This window comes from Hakea prostrata, chromosome 8, assembly GCF_041222555.1.
Source record: "Hakea prostrata isolate BN-2017 chromosome 8, UWA_Hpros_2, whole genome shotgun sequence".
Classification (NCBI taxonomy): Eukaryota; Viridiplantae; Streptophyta; class Magnoliopsida; order Proteales; family Proteaceae; genus Hakea; species Hakea prostrata.
The window spans coordinates 51,854,802-51,876,502 of NC_142607.1; the positions used below are offsets into that span (position 1 = coordinate 51,854,802).

At 38.9% G+C, this 21,701-nt stretch overlaps 3 protein-coding genes across 3 annotated transcripts; 2 read left to right on the forward strand and 1 right to left on the reverse strand.

Annotated features, from left to right (window-relative positions):
* The first annotated feature begins 601 nt into the window (after positions 1-601).
* LOC149008507 (pentatricopeptide repeat-containing protein At4g01990, mitochondrial-like) lies at positions 602-5,636 on the forward strand. The gene is made up of 2 exons (XM_089164826.1): positions 602-2,024; positions 2,587-5,636. The coding sequence occupies exons 1-2, from the start codon at positions 1,722-1,724 to the stop codon at positions 3,709-3,711; spliced, it is 1,428 nt and encodes a 475-aa protein (XP_089020952.1). The 5' UTR covers positions 602-1,721; the 3' UTR covers positions 3,712-5,636.
* Positions 5,637-5,886: 250 nt separating this feature from the next.
* On the reverse strand, positions 5,887-17,239 carry LOC149008508 (peptidyl-prolyl cis-trans isomerase CYP21-4-like). Its single transcript, XM_089164828.1, has 9 exons — positions 17,024-17,239; positions 16,435-16,495; positions 16,110-16,332; positions 15,879-15,936; positions 15,233-15,271; positions 13,981-14,066; positions 8,494-8,631; positions 8,252-8,402; positions 5,887-7,755 (listed from the first exon to the last, which is right to left on the reverse strand). The coding sequence occupies exons 3-9, from the start codon at positions 16,259-16,261 to the stop codon at positions 7,669-7,671; spliced, it is 711 nt and encodes a 236-aa protein (XP_089020954.1). The 5' UTR covers positions 16,262-16,332; positions 16,435-16,495; positions 17,024-17,239; the 3' UTR covers positions 5,887-7,668.
* Positions 17,240-19,959: 2,720 nt separating this feature from the next.
* LOC149008509 (uncharacterized) lies at positions 19,960-21,032 on the forward strand. The gene is made up of 3 exons (XM_089167422.1): positions 19,960-20,065; positions 20,186-20,230; positions 20,361-21,032. The coding sequence occupies exons 1-3, from the start codon at positions 19,967-19,969 to the stop codon at positions 20,697-20,699; spliced, it is 483 nt and encodes a 160-aa protein (XP_089023548.1). The 5' UTR covers positions 19,960-19,966; the 3' UTR covers positions 20,700-21,032.
* The last annotated feature ends 669 nt before the right edge of the window (positions 21,033-21,701 follow it).

Consider the following 21,701-nt stretch of genomic DNA (forward strand, 5'->3'; position numbering starts at 1 on the left):
TCATTTTCTCTAACGAACAAACAACTTTAGCAGTAAAAGAGACAATTGTCAATTTGGTACCAAACATACCCTACTTTGTTACGATCATTTTATCCCATTTGAAGGAAATTTTAACGGTCTCAGCAGGGACAATAACGGTAATAGTGAAAAATTAGAAATATAAAAGGTTCATGAAATAAAAAATAAGTTTTTTTTTTTAAGAGAATTAAATAAAAACTATATTACTGGGAAGGACAATTACATAATTTAGTTAGATCTACTACATTCAAGCATTCTTAAGTTCTACTGAGGATATATATGCTTAGGAAGTGAACCATAATTGTAGAGCTGGGTTCTGGAAAATACTGATCTCCATACGGTTTATACAAGAAACTAAGTTTGCCAAAAAAGGGACATGAACAATCGGCAATTGTGTGTGCTTTCTCAATAAATATTTATGTTTATCATAAAAAAAAAATCGGCCATTGAGTGTGCTTGGGGTGTCAAAGAAGATCAAGTTGCACCATATGTTACTTAGCTTGACGGGAAATTGTTGGCTTAATCTATTCATGTAGGAAACCCAATTATAACCATGGTACTTTGTGTCGGCGATAAACACAGGGCTATTTTTCGCTGTGTCGCTGGAGGGTGACATTGAAACCCTAGCGACACCGACTTTACCAAAAGTCCGCGGTATGTCGGCGGTATGTCGCCGATAGTCGGCTTTTTGACGACTCCAACCCCACCTCCGGAACCCAGGCGAGAACCACCTCCACCTCCACCCCCACCCCCACCTCTGGCACCCAAGCCAGAGCCACATCCACCCCCATTCAATGGAGATCGAAACTCCATTTGTGAAGAGTTTTGCAGAATTGCAGTCGAGAGAGAGAGACCCCATCTGTGAAGCAGAGCTTTGATTTGCAGTCGCGCGCAGGCGAGAGAGAGAGAGAGAGGATCGAAAGTCGAAACCGCATCTGTGATTTGCAGACAAATCGCTTGTTTCTCTTCCACTGCTTGCTCTCAAGTCTCAAGTCTCAAGTCTCAAGTCTCAAGCATGCAGAGTTGCAGATCTGAAACGCTGCTGTGAAACCCCACCTTCCTTTCTTCCTTCCTCCGCTTTTTTGGTTTTTGGGGAGGTACAGAGATGAAATCAAGAAGAACTGTAAAAGAAAGGCAGAATCTATTGTTGTATTTGATCATCCAAAATAGATCGAGCTGCAAAGCCTGCAATAATCAGATCTGAAGTTCTGAACCGAAAATTTCGTTCGAAGATGTCCGAGAGAAAGGAAAGCTACAAGCCTACAACCTAATCTCTGGCGAACTGATCCTGAAGCTGCAAATATCCTGAAACCACCTCTATTTAAGCAAGAATAACCGATCTTGATTTGAGAAAAAGAGGGAGATCTTAGGAGATGAACAGGAGCTTTGATGTGTTTGATAACTTCAGAACTACACCGAGACCTGAAGGCTGAAGCTGAAGAAATGAGTTACAAAAATCGAGCGACATATCGCCCATATCGCCTGTATCGCTACGACACGGCGACACGGAGCGACATATCGAACCTTGATTATAACAACTCAATGATGGCTGCATTCGTTAAGCTTTCTGTGCTTATATACCACGATTATGATGGGGATTGAAATGCATTAGTAAAACGCATAATTTTTTTGACAAAAACAAGTGGGTGTAGATTAAGCAGGAACAAACCAGATTTCAGGTAGATTGATTCAGAGAGAGAGAGATGCAAAGGAACCCTAGGTCCGCGTTAATGTGGGTTAAGGGGGTGAAGATGACGACGAGAAGCCTGTGTAAAATAACGTCGCCGGAAGAGAAGAAGCCATCATCCTGGGATGTCGCTCTGAAGGGTTCGAAAGAGGCTTCTTCTCTGTACCACCGAATCACAGCTTTAGGGTTCAACAGCGCAGGCGTGATCCCCACACTGGACCAATGGGTTAACGTTGAACGCCAGACACTGTGTACTCTCGACATCACCCGCTTCATCAATCAGCTTCGCAAGCACAAGCAATTCGATCACGCCCTCCAGGTAACTACTCTCTCTTTTATCTCCCTGCTGGGACCTCCTTTCTGGTTCTTGAAATGCAATGTTTGTTTTGTATCAAAATGACCAATTTCACTCTGGATAATTTAGTTTCCATCAAGAATTTTTGCAACCGATTCTCAATTTTGGATACAATGACTTGCTCAGTGTTGGTTTCTTGATTTAAGTTGATAGTTTTGTATCTTGAACAAGCTATTGAATGCATAATCCCTTCTTTTTGGGCTGTAGGTTCAGTTTCCAGTCCCAACACTCTATCATGGAAACAAAAATGAAATTATAATAAAAGAGAAAACCTTAAATAAGCGATTTCACTGTTGAATAGCAAATGAAGAATAGTCAGATATGAAGTGAAACATAACATTTGATGGTGTATTGTATATTTTTGAGGTAACAACATAGCTAAAACGACCCCCTGTATTCCCTGTCAAAATAGCACAAATAATGTGGATTTTCTCCCATTGACATCTCCCATTTTTTGCTCCTTGAAACTCTTTGTTTAATTTGGAACAGTTACAAGTTCATGCTATTCCATCTCTCCACTGTGCAGTTATTGGCATGGTTAGAAAAGAAAGGTATTCTATTACCGCATAGCCACCATGTGAAGAAAATTGATCTCATATACAGATCAAAGGGTATTATGTCTGCAGAGAAACATTTTATGGCGCTCCCTGACCCTGCAAAGAACAAGCACACTTATGCTGTACTTTTGAACTGTTATTGTAGAGAGAAACTGAGTGATAAGGCAATCGAACTTGTCAAGAAGATGAAGGAAATGAGCTTTGATAGAACAACTTTTGTGTATAATAGTCTTATGACTCTATACATGAAGTTGGGTGAGCCTGAGAAAGTTTTCCTTCTGGCAAAAGAGATGAAAGAGAGAGAAATACCGCCTGATCGTCATAGTTATGCTTTCTTGATGAGCAGTTATGCTTCTTTTGGAGATGCTAGAGGCATGGAGAGAGTTGTGGAGGAGATGAATGCAGGGGGAACTATTGAACCTTATTGGTCTTTGTATACCTTTTTGGCTTCCACGTACATTGCATCTGGCCTCTACGAGAAGGCTGAGTTGGCTCTTAAGGAGATTGAGAAAAGAAAAGAAAGTAAGGATCGGCTGGCTTATCATTTCCTCCTTAGCATGTATGCTAGTATTGGAAAAGCAAGTGAGGTTAGTCGTGTGTGGCAAACTTTAAAATCTGCATTTCCAAGGACTACCAACCTAAGCTATCTCACAATGCTTCAAACCCTTGCGAGACTGAATGATCTGGATGGACTCACAAGGTGTTTCAAGGAATGGGAGTCAAATTGCTTGACATATGATACAAGGTTGGTCAATGTTGTCATACTTGCTTACCTTAAGCGGGAAATGATTGAGGAAGCTAAACTACTTCTTGAAGGTGCTATAAATAGAGGACCGGGTCGCAAGTCTGCAACCTTCATGATGTTTGTAGATTTCTATATGAAAAACAAATGTGTTGATTTGGCACTCGAATCTCTTAAGAAAGCCATTATGGACGCAGAGAAGCATGACTGGGAGCTGTACCAAGAAAGAGCACATCAGCTTGTGCAGCAAATTGAGAATGAGATTGGTGTTGGTAGCACTGAGGAGATCCGAAAGTTCTTTGAGCAGGCTAAGACGCGTAAACATTTGAAGCTTTTACGGAATGCATTTTGATTCGCCAGAGGGAAGAAAGTGCTTCAGATTTGCCAGTATTGGAAACCAGATTGCAATGTTCCATTCACAACCTGAAATTGGTAATAACTACCGATTCTGGTCGAAATAGGTTGAAGCCATTGAAATCAGTCTAAACTTGGTACATGACACCTACACATTGTATGATTTATGATGGCAACCAGATCGATACAAAATTATTAGAACTAATTTGGAATCAAGTTTTGTCTTTCTTCATGTCAGAATTGAGAATGAGAACCCATGAGACGCTGGTGCATGCTGTGCACGGTTAATTCCTAATCAATTGTGATCCAGTTTCCTCACAGAGCATTCCCATGAGAGTTTCCACTTTTGAGGTGAACACACAGAATTCATCTACTGAGATGTCCACCTACCTTGGCTATTTGAGTTGCAGATTCAGTGTGATCCAGTTCACCCAAGTCGTTACTATCTACTATCTGATATCGGATCAAATTTTCAGCATTGAAATGCTGAACATATGCCTTCCAGTTTATTGCACTATAATGAAAGCTGCTTTGGCTTATACCAACACTCATACCATTACAGAAGCTATGAATCTGCTGAGGGTGAATTAACAGCAGGAAAGGTGTTCTGAGAGCATTCTCCACTCCACAGCTGCTTTCAATAGACACCTGTGAATATCATTGTTGTTCATCTAGGTTCCAATTCTCCAGCCAATTAAGCTTTTGTTGATGGTGGCTTTTCAAATAAGATCGTCAAATTAGTGCAAACTTGGCCTTGTGTTATTCAAAGAAATAATAACAGGATTATGAAATCTTGTTACCCAAAAAAAAAAAAAAAGGTAATGAAATCTCCAGGCAGAGGGCATCAAAGTCACAGTGCCACTGGGGAATTTTCACAAAACCTGGCAAAATGCGTTGGTTTCACAAGGACTTGAAGCAAAATGCAATGTGATGCTCAAAGAAAATTTGAGGAACCAGATTGCATTTCGATAAACCTCAAAGATCCAGATTTTTCTTTTTGTTGGAAGGATCGAGATTGTAAGAACCCCTTTTGTTCATTTTCTTCAACAGTAGTCGTGCTTCAGGCTTTTAAGTGCATTTTTGGTGGAAATTTCTGGCTTTAAATGCTTCTCCCTGTATGGACATGAAAAAATAACATATTCCATCGTTTGAGTTCTAACCGAGCAAACTAGTAATAAAATGGAAAGGGAAAGCAAAAAGAGAAAGGAGGGAGAGAATGAGAAATCTGTGCTAAACAATGTTGGATGAGATTGGCAGGATCTTAGCCTCCTCAATCCATACTTCATGTTTTGGTGGTGGGTGATTCAGTCTTTTAAAATAGGATTTAAGTTGAAGGGCACATGAATCATTTTAACACATAAGGGGTGTTCTCCTAGGGCGAGAGGTAATTGAAAGAGGTCTGATTTGGAGAGTTGGTCTTCCCTGGGGGCTACAAAGTGACTAGGATAAATTCTAGAAGGTGGAAGGAAGATTTGATAAATTTGTTGTTCACCCTTGACAATGCCATTGCGATGCTGAAGATCAAGCTCTTGTGCTACCAATGGAGGCTAAGAATATTTGGGGGCCAGACAGGTCTAGAAAGTTTTCTGTAAAATCTGCTTGTAGGCTTTTGATGGAGATCCAAAGGTGCAGTGAAGGTCATCGCCCCTCTTTCTCAAGGGTATCCCAATTTTCCTCGTGCCCCAAGCAACATGGAAGTAGTATAGTCTCTACATTCTCTCGCACAAGTTAAGTCCATTATTTGGAGAGCGTTAGCAGGAGGCCTTGCAGTGGGAGAAGCTCTATTAAAGAGAAACATGTAAGTTGGGGCGTTGTGGTCCCTTGGGTGCTCCCTTGATGCTTTTTCATCATGTAATTTATGTAGAGACCATGTAAGAACAAATTGGAATTCACTCCCACCCCTGAATTATTTCAAATGTGGGTCCTACACAAAAAGTATGTTAGATGAGCACTAGGAGGTGACTTAGACTCTTGGGCAATGTCTCCCCCATTCCTGTAGCACCCGTGGGATGGCAAGCGCCACTTCACAGACTGCCCCTGCTGAAGCTACAAATCCGGTGGCATTAGTGTGGCTTGGAAGGAAGATTTGCATGAAGGAGGCACGAGTGTGGTTGTTCATGGCAATATGGGAAGGAGGATTTAAGCTCTCTCCACTGTGCAGTTATTGGCATGGTTAGAAAAGAAAGGTATTCTGTTACCACATAGCCACCATGCAAAGAAAATTGATCTCCTATACAGATCAAAGGGTATTATGTCCGCAGAGAAAGGGTATTATCTCCTATACAATAATGGCCAACATATATTCCTAAAGTGCTATCACAACAAACAGATTTGGTCAAGCATAAGATCAAACATGTGGAATGACAATGTTGCTCTAGATCTGCAGGTGAGAGACTCATTCTAGGAGGAAAGAACAGAGACAAATTATTCACTTGTCTTACGCCTGCATGTACTGTGGATCATCAGGCTAAATTATAATCCATAGAAGAAAAGGTAAGAAGATATGGGAGATTCTTCACTGGGCTAATACTCCTTACTAAAGACATGAGAAGTCTCAACCGGCGAGGAAAAGAAGAGAAGTATAAACCGATGATATGTTGGAAAGCTCCGAAAGAAGGTCGGCTGAAAATTAACATTGATGGGTCTTGTTTATTCAATGTACAAAAGAAGCAACAAGCAGGATTTGGCAGAATTATTGGAGATCATAAAGGTAGGATGCTGCTCTGTTTTTCAAAGGCTGTGGTGACCAATCTGCAACTATGTGTGAAGCATTGGCACTCAAGAAAGCTCTAGTATGGGCTCAAGATTTGGGGCTCTCTAACTTGATCATTGAGGGGGACAGGGACAAGTGAGATGTTTTGGATCGCTTGAACAAGAAGAATAGGAAAGCTTGCCAGAAAATCAGAACAATCAAGGATAGCAGGTTCTCACAATCTCTTTTGATTCCATCCAGTTCAATCACATTCACTGCTAAGGAAATAATGCAGCAGATACTTCAGCGTCACAGGGAGCAAAAAAGCAGCAGCTTTTCTGGCCTTTATCATTTGATGATCTAGGTTGTAAGGTTAAATGAGGGTTTAAATTTAAATAAATTCATGTTTTACCCAAAAATAAAAAAAGGTGTTCTGAAAGCGCTCTCTTACCCCCACAGATGCTGTCAATTGACTCCGGTGAATATCATTGTTGCTTATCAGAGTTCAAACTCTCCTGCCAATTAAGCATATGTTGATGGTGGCTTTTCAAATAATGTCATCAAATCGATTCAAACTTGGCCCTGTGAGGATATTATGTTTCAGTTGAATTTCCAATTCAAACAACTAATAGACAAAATCTTCAGCCATTCACGGCGGAGGGCATCAAAGTCACAGTTTCACTGTCACAAAACCTGGCAAAATGCGTTGGTTTCACAAAGAATTGAAGCAGATTCACTGATACTCAAAAAAATGTACTTGAACCAGTCGAAGTTTTAACGGTCCAATCTTAATTTTGTCCCCAGAGTGGATAATTTTGGTTCCATGTTTGTGCGCAAACCACCTAACCAGCCATCATGGTATCTGTTTAATGTAATGTACACCAAACTCATCACCTCATGAATAGAGTAACTGTATGCTCCATTCCCTTCCAAAGACAAATATGCGAATTAACAATTTGACAACCTACTACATTTATCCCCACAAAAGTAAAAAGCCTAAAAAACTCAACCTACTAAAATCTACATGGTAATTCTGGTAATTAACCTCAAAACATTTTCTTCCCCCCCCTCTCTTTTCCCCAAAGACAAACAAAAAAAATATAAACTGTGAGAATTGTCAATTGTCAACCTACAGAAAAGGAAAACATAAACGGGAAGAAATATGAAGAAGATATAAAGGGCACCATGACAAGCTTGGGGGAAAATGATTCCCCAGGTAGGCACCACAATGATAGAGAAAACTTTTTACACATGGCATAGACTTCAGACCTTCTGCTTCAGAGTAACATCAGTGATCTCTATAGGAGACTTCGGTCGGTAGTGTTCATCCGTATCCACCTCTTCAATTTCCTGAGTTGTTATGGGGGGAAGGAATTCCATTTACCATTAGTGTGGTTTCAGAAAACTTAACTAACTCACTGGTGCAGAGGATTACAGAAGAAAAAGCAATTGATGAACATAAATGAACAGACCTCTATCTAAGGAATAGAGTTTAACATTTTCAATACTATTTGCATTCCAGATGAATTTTCAAAGAGAGTTAAATCAGTGACAGACAAATTTCCATGTGAAATATCACAAGATTTGAACCAGCAGAACATAACATGGACAAGTATGCAACACCAAAAGCATATGGCTGTTTTAAAACCTTGTTTAAGACTATTTTTTCTCACTGAAAACATATTGATAGCCTGAAAGATAAAAGAGATGCAAAGATATTCATCTTGAAGATCAAACCACGTGGGCAGAACAGATATATAGAAGAGGGACATGCGCCACTTTCTAGAAATGACAGGCATATAGCAAGAACCATGTCAACTTATATCAAAGAAAGATTCTTTTGTACCTGAACAACATCCTCTCCTTTGATCACCCGTCCAAACACATCAAGCTTATCATTTAGATCTGGAATTGGTGCAGTAGTAATAAAAAGTCCAAACCCTTTGGTATCCTGTATAGTCTTTGAAGTTCCAATCATAAATGCCTCATGCTTGGGGCTGAACATTAAAAGTACAAAGCATAATTGTCAGAAGAGAAGATAATACTACCATCACGAAAATACTGAAGGATAGGCGTGAGCTAGAAAACCTTATTGTAAGCTGATTGCTAGGTTTTACTTTTGATGTCCAATCTTCTGCGGCTCCTAGTCTTTGAGAGTCTCCCCCTTGAATCACATAGTTCTTTATTACACGATGGAAAGGCATACCCTTGAAGTATCCCCTTCGACTGCACCATTTTGTTTGTCATGTTCGATACAAGTATGTGAGAGGACAAAAGCATAGATAAACTGGCAAGGTTAAAGATGAATGACACTAACAGAAAAGACTATACTAAAGATACACATCCACATGCTCATGCTGTCACATTCCTTCAATGGTCCCAGGTCTTTCATCTCATTCAGTATTGAGGTTTTCCTTCAATCTGCTACCAACCTTAGGAGCTCTTCTCTAACAGCAAGAGTCTCCTCTTTTTGCTCTGGCTTCAAGTACAACTCATAAGGGAAATTATCTAATCTAGGATATTTCAATTTTTCTCAGAGTCGTAATTGTGTGTTGAGCTGTTTGCAGATACTAATGCTGATTAGCAGGATGGTGGCTTACTTCAGGTTTGCAATTCCTGTTGACCAAGATGACATCACATGAGCAGAGGAAGTTCCACTTAGATCAGTTTTGGCACCTTCAACCAGATCCCAGGTGCAGATCTCATGTAATCCTGAAAGGCCTAGTAACTTCCAGATGATCATAAGCTCTCCGCTTGGGTATTTGGCTTTTTATATTGACATGTCTACCTTAAATACACAAGTAGACCATTAGTTCTCAATTATAGGTGTCTGCAATCATCACAACATTTCAACCGTAGTTGGTTCATTTCCCTAACAATCTCCCCAAGGGTAGTTAGGTCATTTTCCTAACAAAGCCTATTGTGCATTGCATGGAAGCAGTCCAGGCACTATGAAAAGCTGAATTCTAAGGACTCAATTGTGAAAGACCAACAAATGGACATCCCCATGTGCAAGTACAAGTTCACAGGCTCAAGAATGACGAAAAGACCCCTTCTTGAAGACCATTCATATAGATTAAGAAAGTGGCACATGTAATTGCATGCATTTTTCAAATTAAAGATTTAAAGAAACTCATCACATAGATGGAATTCCAAAACTATTCTTGGAAAGCCCACCATCTACGTGCCAGTTGACTGTGGGCTGGATAAGCCAATTGACCACCACCATTCTGGAGAGCTCACTGTATGAACCATGGAGATCCTTTGGTCGACCAACAAATCACCAAGTCCCACGGTTGATTGTCGCAGTCGATGGTCAATCGATGGTGGAGAAAGTTGACCTTCTAATGGCTAGATTCCAACAGTTAGATTGAGCCAATCGACCTTAACTTGACCGGTTTGTATTCACTAGGACCCATTTTGACCCAGTCTTTTGGCTATAAATGGAGGTCATTATGACATTTTAAAACACGAAATCCAAGGGAAAAAATCCCTCATTATTGTGCCATTGCTATAGCCACCTAACCTTCCTTTGATCCAACATCTCTTTTGAGGTTCGTTCCCTTTCTTGTAGAAGGTTGTAGTGTTGATCTCAAGGTAGAGATTGGAGAAAGCTTGAGGTTGCCGTAGCCTTATCTTTAGCCTTTTAGCCTCCCTGATTTCCAAATCTCATTAGAGATTCATTCCCTCATCTTGAAGAAGATAGAAGTGTTGACCTCAAGGTAGAGCTTGGAGAGTATCTCTTTAGAGATTCATTCCCTTTTCTTGACAAAGGTAGAAGTGTTGATCTCAAGGTAGAGCTTGGAGAGTTGAGGCTGAACATTCATTGCACTCATTTTCAGTTCAAGGGAAGTACCATCTTTAAGGTCTTGTAAGTGTTCGCAATTTTCTCTTCATTTATTTCATTACTTGTAATTGGGTACTCTTGCCTGAAATCAAGGATTTTGTATAGGTACTCTTAAGTATTGTGTCCCTGATGTAACTAAAAGGAACCCCACCAAGAGAAGCCCCAAGAGCTGAAAGGAAGGAAAGGATCGCAGCCCAAAACTTTGCGGCGTTACAGGAAGGCCGAAGCACACTTGCCCCGGGGGGGGGGCAATTTGTTCATTTGACCATCCCCTTTTGAGTCCCAATTGGTCTAGCTAGATGCAGCATAACTTTAGGAGTCCAAATCTACTTTTACTTTGTTATTTGCGTCCTTATTTAGAATCCCGGTCCAAGTAGGAGAGTCAAACTGGAATCCTATTTCAAATTGGATTCTTTCTTAAAGTTAGGCGTTTCTTTCAATTCTGCAATTATTTCTTATTTAGGAGTCCTTATAACAGAATTCTTTTGTTTACTAGTTTCCTAGTTGAGTCATAGTGCAAGTATGAGTTCTATACCAAATAGAACTCCTAGTTTGCTGAGTCATGTTAGGAAATCCTTCATTGTCAAGGCTATAAATAAAGCCATTCACTTGTAAGCAAATCAGAGTCGATGATTAATAAAATTGGTGATTGAAGGGTATCGAGGAGTGGATTCGTGGGTGTTCCCTAGGAGGGAGGACCTGTGGCTGTCTGTTTGCTTATCAAATTCTGCAGATTTCAAACCTTGAAATCCTCCATCTTCATCTACAGCAAGTAAGTACAAACTATACCCCCAGCCTACCCTCCCCTTTCTTCCTTCTTCCACTTGCAGCTTTCACCATCCCCTATTCTACAACTCCAGCCCCCCCTTTCCTCATTGCAAGTCATCTTCTCCCCCTCCCTTCCCCTGCGGCAACCTTTCCTCAGCTCTCTGTACCCTATTCCCCTCATTTCCCTTCCATTCCCTGGCCCAACTCTTCGTTATTTCTTCTTCTTGTTCTTCTTTCCTCCTTGCAGCAGCATTAGAATTCCAAGATTTCTCATCGTCATCATCAAGCCTTGTCCCTACTAAATGGGGTTGGCTACATGGATTCTTGCCTTCTAGTATACTCTTTTTTAGGCGATGCTAGATACAAGGCCTAAGCTATGCATATCAATTTTCACCACTTCTTTTAAGGTTATCTTATGTCTACCCCTAGCTCTTCTAATTCCTTCAATCTGGATTACATCACTTATTTGTACAAAGGCATTTACAGGCCTCCACTGAATGTGGTCATGTCACCTCAAACAAATTTCTCATAGCTTATCACTTGTCGGAACTACTCCCGAACCAACTCTAATATGATCATTCCTTATCTTATCCTTCCTAGTTTGTCACTCATTCATCTTAGCATCCTCACTTTTGCTACATTGAGTTTATTTATATTTCTTTTTAACAGCCCAACACTCTGCACCATATATCATAGCTAGTTGAACGACTCCTATAGAATATTCCTTTGAGCTTTAAAGGAATACGTCAATCACATAAGACCCCAAATGCGCCTCTCCACTTCATCCACCCTATTATAATTCTTTGGGAAACATCATCCTCTATGTAACCTTTTTTTTATTTATAATTAAACCAAGGTACTTAAAACAATTGCTTTGAGGAATTTCCTTATCGTCAAGTTTCACCACCTCCTCGTTCGCCCAATCATGACTGAAGTTACAAACTAGATATTTTGTCTTCATTCTACTTAGTTTAAAACCTTTTGATTCCAAAACTGTTGTCCATGATTCTAACTTGGTATTAATACTTGAGTCTCATATATCAATACCATATCATCAGCAAAAAGCACACACTAAGCAACCTCGTCTTGAATGTCTTTGGATAATTCATCCATTATAAGTGCAAATAATGGGCTTGAAGCTGATCCCAGATGTAGCCCAATTATAATTCCCAAATCTAGGAATTCCAAACCTTAACCCTAATCTCCCTAACCATTTACTCAATACCTACCCCCTTCTAATCAAATTTTCCTTCCCCTTCCCTACCTTCTATCCCCAATCTCAGCCCTATCTCTTCCCCCTAAATGCTAGTAAAACCTAATTTCCTTTCTTTTTTTTCCTTTTTCTTTCTCTCAGACCCTAGAAACACTAACCTTAGTTTCACTCATACTTTTCAAACCCCTTATCTCAACCCCATTCCACTCTAGGATCATCTTCCACTCCCCCACCCCCTACCCCCCACAAAAAAAAAAAAGACAAACTCTACCTTGGATCCCAACCCTAAGCCTAGCCTTCCTTTAGAAACCCTACATTTGAGAACAGCTGAACCCTAGAATTCGGGAATTGAACCTGAACATTAAAACAGCAAAATTTGGTAATGAAAAATTCAAGTTTAATTTTACCAAAACCGTAACCTTAAACCTACTGGTCAAACACTATAACCATTCCCTATCAACCCCAAACTCCCCTAGACCTCTAGAAACCCTAGCCACAAGTTTAGAATTCATAATCCTCTAACCACAGGGTGTATTAGCCTTAATCAGCTGCTGTCTACCTCTGAATTGCCCTAGAAGACCTAATTGCGAGGTGTTAATTACAACCCTAATTTACTGCTGAATTCAACCTAAGGATCCTAAAGACTCACCCTCAATATGGGGGTTGTAACCCACCCACTATATTGAAAGTGGACATACTAGTGAAATCCTTCTAGAGCACTAGAAGGGAGTGGACGTAGATTCAATTAAATCGGGTCACAATAAAATCCTTGCGTCTTGTCTCTTTGCTTTATTTTTCAATGACAAGCACAATTCACTAGTCTCAACCTATTCACCCCACTCTAGGTTGACTTTCTGGTTTTTTTCTTCCACTGAATCATGGTTCATTTCCTGTTTTTGAAGAAGATGCCAGAGGAGGAATTGAGGTTTAATCGCTGCATGTCTTCCCCCTTTTTTTAAATTTCCCCCCTTTTCTAAAGTTATCTTGACCTTACTGAGTGGGAGGAGAGTCCCACCCAATGTAGATTTACAATGGTGCTAGCAAGGAAGTTGGTGATATACAAACTGAAGATGGAATGATCTAAAGAGTCCCCCCCCCCCCTCTTTTTTTCTTCCCTTTAATACTGACATTTGAAACAATGTCAGTGGCAAATGGACTGCACACACCTATACTGGGAAATGTTGCTTATAAATGTAGTAGTTAAAATGTGATAGAATATGGAAGGAAGAATTCTGGATTAAATCACATTTGATAAAGGCATAAGTGACAATTACAGAATAGGGTTCCAATGAGTTGGAAGGCCAAGAACCACAAGAAGGGAAGCTTAAATCTACTGTGCTTAATGTCCTTCTTGAATATGTTAAAGGTTTTAGAGGACAAATTTGTATTCGACTCATAGGTTCATCCCCACAACTGATTCCATTGGCCATTCCAGGTAAGGTATAGATAGAAGTACTAAACCAATTCTTGAAGGTAACCAAGTCTAGGTGGATCTAACTAGCTGCAGGCTGGAATTTTGTGGAAAATTAATCCTTTCCTTCCTTTAGAAATGTAGCATACAGCTAAGATCAACAATACCCTTTGACAAAAGAAACTCCATTCTAATTGATAAGAACACTTATATACTAGGTTTCTTTCCCCTTTTTGGATGGATAAACTGAGTTATTTCGTAGCATTTCAATTTTATGTTAATCTTGCAATAAATTGCAGGCTTCAACTTAGAGTACAGTATTAAACCAAAACTTACCACAGGTAGATGAATTTATTCACAATCTCAGGAGAACCGTCCTTGTAAAGCTCCACCGTAATCAAACCTTTCGAGGTTTTTATAATCTAACACAAAAATCAAAGCAAAATAAGGTAATGATCTTGGAGGTCTAGAAGGCAAAGAAAAGGAAAGATGAACAAAACATCATAGAAGTGACGTGTAGGATGAAGTATAGAGATGAAGTTCAAAAATTTTCTTTTCCTCTATTTTGTAAATGAATTACTAAAAGGGTCAAAACTCTTTAATTAAACAGCCAGGAAATTTGAGATTGATTTGGGTTATCACTTGTAATTCTACATATAGATATTACCTTGGGGTAAGTATATTAATCGATCAATTTATGAAGCCCTATTCCAACTATTCTTTCGTTATCTATTAAACAGGTTTAGCAACCCAAGATTAGGTAGAGAAATGCACAGAAGACCGAATTGATACTCATTTGGACATATTAAGGATAGTGTGTTAGCGTAGGTATTTGTACTAAGATTTTGTTGAAGCATTGAGAGTATAAGATTTGACTATGCAGAGATGGTTTAACCTTTTGACTCTGAACCTATCTAACAAAAGAAAGTTCAACTTGACTTGGATCAATGTTTATAGGGACATCAACATAAATATTGGTTGTGGTTAACTTCTGACTCCTTAAGAATAGTAATAAATCAATATAAAAGACGAATATCACATCAATATTATGTAAGATGCTTCACTAAACAAGGGATAAAACTTGTTCCCAGGTTGTTCATTTCTTCAGTTTCTGTATATGAGGGAGCTCTGTGTACTGGAAAAGTCCCTGGCCTTCAACCCCATACCACAGTGGAAAGACACTTGCAACTGTCAGTATCCTTTTCTTGTTATTTATTTATTAGAAACTTACAAAACCCATCCCCCCCCCCCCCCAAAAAAAAAAAAAAAAAAAAAAAAAAAATGAGGTAAATGTCTCAGAAAACATGGGTGGACATCTCACGTCTTTTCACTAAGTACTTGCCTATGCATTTCTTTTGGGTTAATCTCCTCTTGCCTCACTCCTTCCTTAAAAACGTAAACTTATTTCTTTTGCCCAACGGTTGGGAAAAGATATCAGTGATTTGGAGTAATTGGTTACTTCCACTTTATTAGAGTAGAGAAATCTAGTAGGGAAAAAAGAAATAGCAACAACTAGTAACTAGCTCCAGAAATATCCTCACTGCATCATGAAAAAATTAGTTACAGCAAAGCAAATAGAAATACTTACAGCAAAACCAGGAGGATCAATTTTCTTTGGATGTTCATCCTACAACACAGAAATGGGTAATCAAATCAACTACTAGTAATTAAAAAACCAAAAGTGTGTACATTATGCTCCCTAGCCCCCAAAGTAACAGGAGCCTGGTACACCGGGTAGGCCCTTTATTAAAAACCAAATCTCTAATAACTTGATAAGAAGAGTGAGAGCAGTGCATGAGGCTCTGGTCACTGCAGGGTCTAGGGAAGGCCATTACGCACACAGCCTTATCTCTGGTGTCACAGAAAGACTATTTCTGGACTCTTTTAATATCTTATCTTTTAAAAGAAGAAGAAGAAAAGAAAAAAAAAAAAAAAAAAAAAAAAAGTTTATAGTAACCTCTGCTAGAGTTACAATTAGCCAGTAATCTGATTTTCTAAAGGCAAACACAAGGTAATAGACACAAATTTACTGCCATAAATACTATGCATCATTTTCCGAGATTTTCTGGGTCTATAAATACTGCTGTTTTTATATATAACCTCTTAAAATTTTCATCAGAGGAGCCATATTGAACACCCAATATCCACATCGGAAACCAAGATCCATCTCAGTTTTTACATAGCAAAAGTGTGGATGAAATGATGCAGAAGAAACACAATCCAAAGCTATATACCTGAAGATTTGGCAAGTCCAGATTTGACAGCTCATGCTCTTCTTGTTGGATCTTGGACCTACAAACAAGTCGGCCAGTTTAGGTACAAATTGCATAGATACTAACCCAAAGTATGATCAAGTACTTCCAGCTATAAGTTCTATATTTACCAAGTCACCAAATAGCAGGTTGATATATAAAAGAGAGGGGAAAAGAAAAAGGGAAAAAGAAAAAAAAATGAAAAACTCAAACCTTCGAGACCAATGCCTATAGGTAGCAACTGAGCACAACAAGATCAATACAATAATTAAGTTGCAAGTAACAATAGTGGTGGCGCTGATGCGAGTAGGGCCCTTCTTCTTTTTGCTCTGTTGTAGCAACGCTTGAGGTTTAATCCTCGCCATGAGGCGAAAGCTTCAGCAACAATTTTTTTTCTTCTTTTTTTCTTCCTTTGTAACTCTACTATCTGGAAAGCCTGGTATTTTAAAATCATACAAATCATTCACCCAAAGCAACTAAAGTCCACAAAGTTTAAATTCTAATAATCAAGATAAAAGAATGCAAAATGGAGAGATACCTCTATTTCGATTCCAATCAAATCAGATCTCAATATACAGTCCACCCTGCTTAAAACTCACCTGTGGCCTCAAACAATGACAGAAGACCATAACACCAAATTTGAAAAATCAGGAGGAAATTTTGAACACGAGGAAAAAAACACACAAATAGTTAAAAGAGTAAATGTAAATGTACACAATTCCTGTTCTAAATATATCAATCTCCACATAATTCAGAAATCCGTATCTAGTTTCATTGAAGCAATGCAACAAACCGAAGCTTACATGGTTCAGCCGCAAATGGCAACTCAATTAAATCATATTAACTAAACTAGATCTGTTATTTTCAATCAGATCGAAGACGAAAGTAGTGTTGCAAAGATAATGTTCGATCAAAGGTTAGTTACCGCTTCGTACAGAGAATCGAAATGTTTATAAACAGCGGGAAATCGAATAACTGAAGCACGAATTTGAAGAAGAAAGAAAAAATGAGAAGCTAAACTGAAATGACACATAAAGCTTCAATCAAGAAGGAGAAAATTCAAAACTAAGAACAGAGATTATAGAGTACCAGAGGCTTTATTTTCCGGTAAGAGAGAAATTGCTTACCGTGAAGAGAATTATGAGAGATTTATCGAATCAACACGCCTCCACCCTCAGTGCTCTGATGGTTTGTTGGCGAATCTCTACTATTGTTCTTTCTCCTTCTGCTTCTGCTTCGATCCAGCCAAAGCAAAGAAGCTCTAACAGAAAAATGAAAGATTAGGTGTCCAGTCAGCCCTCTTCATTTGTATTTTTTTTTTTTTCTTTCCTTTTTTCTTTTTTAAATCTTCATCTACGACCACAACAACAACAACTTCAACTTCGAGGTAACGGGAAACATAAGATGTGAAGTTGTCAACGACCACGATAGGGTGAACCGTCCGAAACTTACTCCCATAAACCGGTCCAAATACTTAGGTGCATTACGTGCCTAGGAATTGTTTTTGGTGATTCTTTTTAATGCACCTAGGAATTGTTTTTGGCGTTCTTTTGTTCTAGAATGCTAAAAAATAATCAAAAAGCTCTTGGCTAAAATATGATTTTTTTTTTTTGGTGTCTGAGGTTCATCTAGGTCAGTTTGAGCGAACTCTACATCCTCAAAAGGAGCTTTATCGTCTGCAAGGGTCGAACCCATGACTTTTCCACTGAAAAGTATGGATTTTACCACTCTAAATAGGTTATTGTATTGTTTTGAAGGAAATAGACGGGTCTAATTTTCTATGTGAGAAGGTTTTTTGTAAAATAACTTTGAGTTATTTTGTGTTACACAAGAAGCAGGTTCAAAATAGGGAAGGGGGAAATTGAACCAGGGTCTTAACCACAAGATGACCACACAATGCATCATTATTGAAGGCAGAGGTGTTGGGTATTCGAGGAATCAAAACCATAGTAAACCATGGAGTGAAGCCGAACGAAATTTGGTTCGAGGACAATATCCTACATTTTTTTTTTGGTATATGAGGTTTATTCGGGCCAGCTTTTTGTGCCTCGATTATTACATTCTCAAAGGGTACGGGTCGAACCCATGACCTCTCCACTAAGAAGTATGGATCTTACCACTCTACCAACCTTGCATTGACACAACATCCTACATTTTTGGTAACTGGGGTTCATTTGGGCCATCTTGCGTTCACCTCGATTACATCCTCAGGGGGGGGCTTTGTCGTTAGTAATGGTCGAACCCTTGATCTGAGAAATATGAATCTTACCACTCTACCAACCTTGCATTGATAGTCAAATATTAGTATTTCATACATGGAAAAAGGGAAGATCACCCGATTGGATTCCTGACTCCACCGTTGATGAAACATTCAACGGCAGAACCCGGAAGAAATGCTTAAGAGGAATGGTGCTTATAGTGTTAGATATCTGATCATAGTTGCCCATATGGGCTGGAAAACCCGCAGCGATGGGCATCCACCCCATACTAAACCAATATTGGCATAAATGGGAGGGACATGCGGGGACCATAGAAAGAGCCAATCTAGACCCTAAGCTGTCTTTCCATCCACACCCGGCCACCAACACAACAACCAGTTGGTTACCATGCCCGTATGCCTACCGCGTTCAACAATGCTTAGGGTTGGACTCAAACTTAACAACCCGATACAAGGATTGAACAAGATCTAGAATATGGGTGGCCAACTACAGTTTCTAGTAAATTCTAGGCCCCATTACAATGCATTCAGAATTCTTAATAGAGATTACCTGGGCATTTTTAATCTTTTGGGTAGGAATTACATAAACATTCTGATAGTTTGATATCCAATCTTATCTAAATATTATAATATTCAAACTCAAGCATCATAATAAATATAAAAATTCAATCTCGAATGGTTCATTAAATGATTACCAAAAAAAAAAATGATTCATTAAAAAATAATATTTTTAAGTAAGAAATTAGAGTTCAAATCTCGGCTAAAGGTGAAACTCCACCTTATATTTAAATATATATAAAATAATTAGAATTTGAAGACAAACCTTCGTTTACGTAGATCCTAATGAAAAAGAAAAGGAAATTAAAAAAAATAAGTTTCAAAGTTCTACGTTTTTAATGGGACTGTGACAAAGAACGGAGAATGAAAAAAAATTATTATTTTATTTATTTTAAACACAAAAATATTTAACTTTTTCACGTAATTATTTTTTGGGAAAGCAGTAGCTGAATGGACGTGTAAATATTTTAACTGAATGGTTCTAAAATTCTTATTTTCTGTTAGATCTATTGATAAGTTCAATTGTCCAAAAAAATTAGATAAAATCCTCTGTTGCTTTTCCCTCTCTCATGGGCTTCCCTGAACTCCATTGGTTTGATTAAAAACGTTTATCAAGTTTGGATCCTTTGATTGCAATAATTGTTTTGTTGTCGTCTTAAAAAATGAAAAAGAAATCTTTGTCTTTACTGAGATCTCATGACTTTTTTTTTTGTTTTTAATTCCATTTTGAATGATACAAACAAGAGATTCCCACATATTTATGCTTGGGGAATCTCCTCAGAAAAACCAACATTTTTTCAGTCTGTCAAAAATTAATTGTGTTGAACCTATTAGAAGAAAAAAGAAAGAGAGAGGCAAAAAAAACACACAATGATATTAGAGTAAACTTAAATACCGAAGAATAAAAGAAGAAAGGGATGTTACCGCCAACGAGAATCCACAACTAATAATATTAAGTTAACCAATCAAACCAACAAGACTTACTTCCCAAGTCACTGAATTAAGTTCAAGGGACCCAGTGCCGTTCTCCAGCTTGATCAAAGTGAGAAGCTTCACCATCTCCACCTTGCTAGGTCCCACATTTCAATTTTTCTTACTTTTTTTTTTCCCCTCTTGCAAACAAACAGAGGGTGAGTGAACCAATAATTGAGCAGTGGATCCGGTCTATTCCGGTTCGTAATGAGTTAGTCCCGATTTAGTTTCCGGTTCTGATCTTAAAATTAAGACCCTAGTCTCTAAACCCCCATGAACGCCACGAAGTGTGGTGGAGGAGGTAACACAGAGAGCGAGAGAGATGACGAGAGCCAAGGCACGGACGATTGATTTTGAAACTTACGAGGAATTCCTTGAGAATCGCTATCAGCAATACATCACCAATCACCAGCTCAACCAGGTATCTCTCTCTCTCTCTCTCTCTCTTCATCTTCTGTTAATCTTTCCAGAATCATTTTCGTATTCTTTCTGTTTTACATACTTCATTCAAGATTTTCTTCTTTTGCTGCTGCTTTTCCAGATTATCTATATGCATGGATTCGGCAAGCTGCACAGGTATCGGAAGGTATAGGGCTGTTTCATGCGTGCTTTGCTCTATTTGGCCTTATCTCATTTCTTGTTATGGATTTGGATTTCTTTCTTTCATGAAAGAAACTAACCCTAGGGTTTTTAACTCATTCTGAGATGAACTTCAGGAGAAGCTGATTAGTACCGTAACCACGATGGATCTACTAATCCCATTACGATCAACGCTGGAAGAAAGGGAAAGTGTATCTTCTTACGCTTCTTTATCCATGGAGCAAGTTAAGGAGGATTTGGAGATTCTGGAATGGGAAGAATGCCCTGTTCGATCAGTCGAAACAGTGAAAGTGCCACGGCAACAAGTTCGAAGCCGGTACCAGCAACGCGTCGGTGACATGCTCTTACCCACTCGGTTCGCCCGTGCAAAGCGGATGTCGGAGATGGAAATGGGGTTTGGGTTTGGCAGCATTATGAGAAAACCCAGATCGAAGAGAAAGCGAGGAAACTGTTGAACCCCATTGTCGCTGCTGCTGCTGCTGCGCCTACGTCTTTTGTTACTCTCGTCTTCTCAACTCCTTCAATGGCTGACTCCGGACAATACTTTGGGAATCCTCCATTCCCTGGATGGCTTCTTCGTTTTATAGCTAAAATTTTCTGTTCTTTCCATTTTAGTTAGACAGATTGAAAAGGAAAAGAGAAGGGGGAAGAAGCCTTGATCCATGGGCTGGGCTCTAAACCCGATTGTATAGGGGAATAGTGGCTTCCTTTTTACTGAGAGATTGTGGAGACCCTAGTTCTTTTGCTGATTTGCCCTTTGAATCCAAATGTTAAAACATAAAGCTGCGTTTGTTTGAACGTGGGTCCCACGTATAGTGAGGTGAGGGAGAAGGAAAATAAATGATTTTGTAAAAAAGTGATGATGTTGATCCTATTTTTTACTTTTCCTAAATTTTCCACAAAGTCCACTCAAATATGTGGAGTTTTAAAATTGTTTGGGGTGAGAAAGTTGAGTTGCCAAATCATAAGACAAGTTTCATTATCACTTTCCCACCCTAAGCAAACAAACAATCTACTATTTTGGGATTTAAGGGAAAGATAAGAAATCTACATTTTTTTAAAGAATTTTTCAACCCATTTTTTCCCCCACCTTTATTCTAGCAAACAAACGCAGCCTTAAGAGAAAGGTCATCCATTTACTTGAGCTTGTTCAATTGTGGGAGCAAACGGGGAAAGCAAGGTTCGAAAAATCACTGTGTCGTTGTATCGGTGGTTGACCACAACACCGACCGATGAGGCGGTGATGTGTCGGATAAGGCGGTGTGAAATTTGGAGGGTTGTCGATGAAAAATCGATCCTTAGTTTTGAGGGGTATTTAAAATTATTTTGATATAAATTTTGATTTATAGCTGAACTTAAGGTCAATAAACACACTAAGAGTGTTATTTTGACATAAAATATCACTTAAACTAATGTTTCTAATCGACACATGTTCGGCTATATACAAACAAAATTGG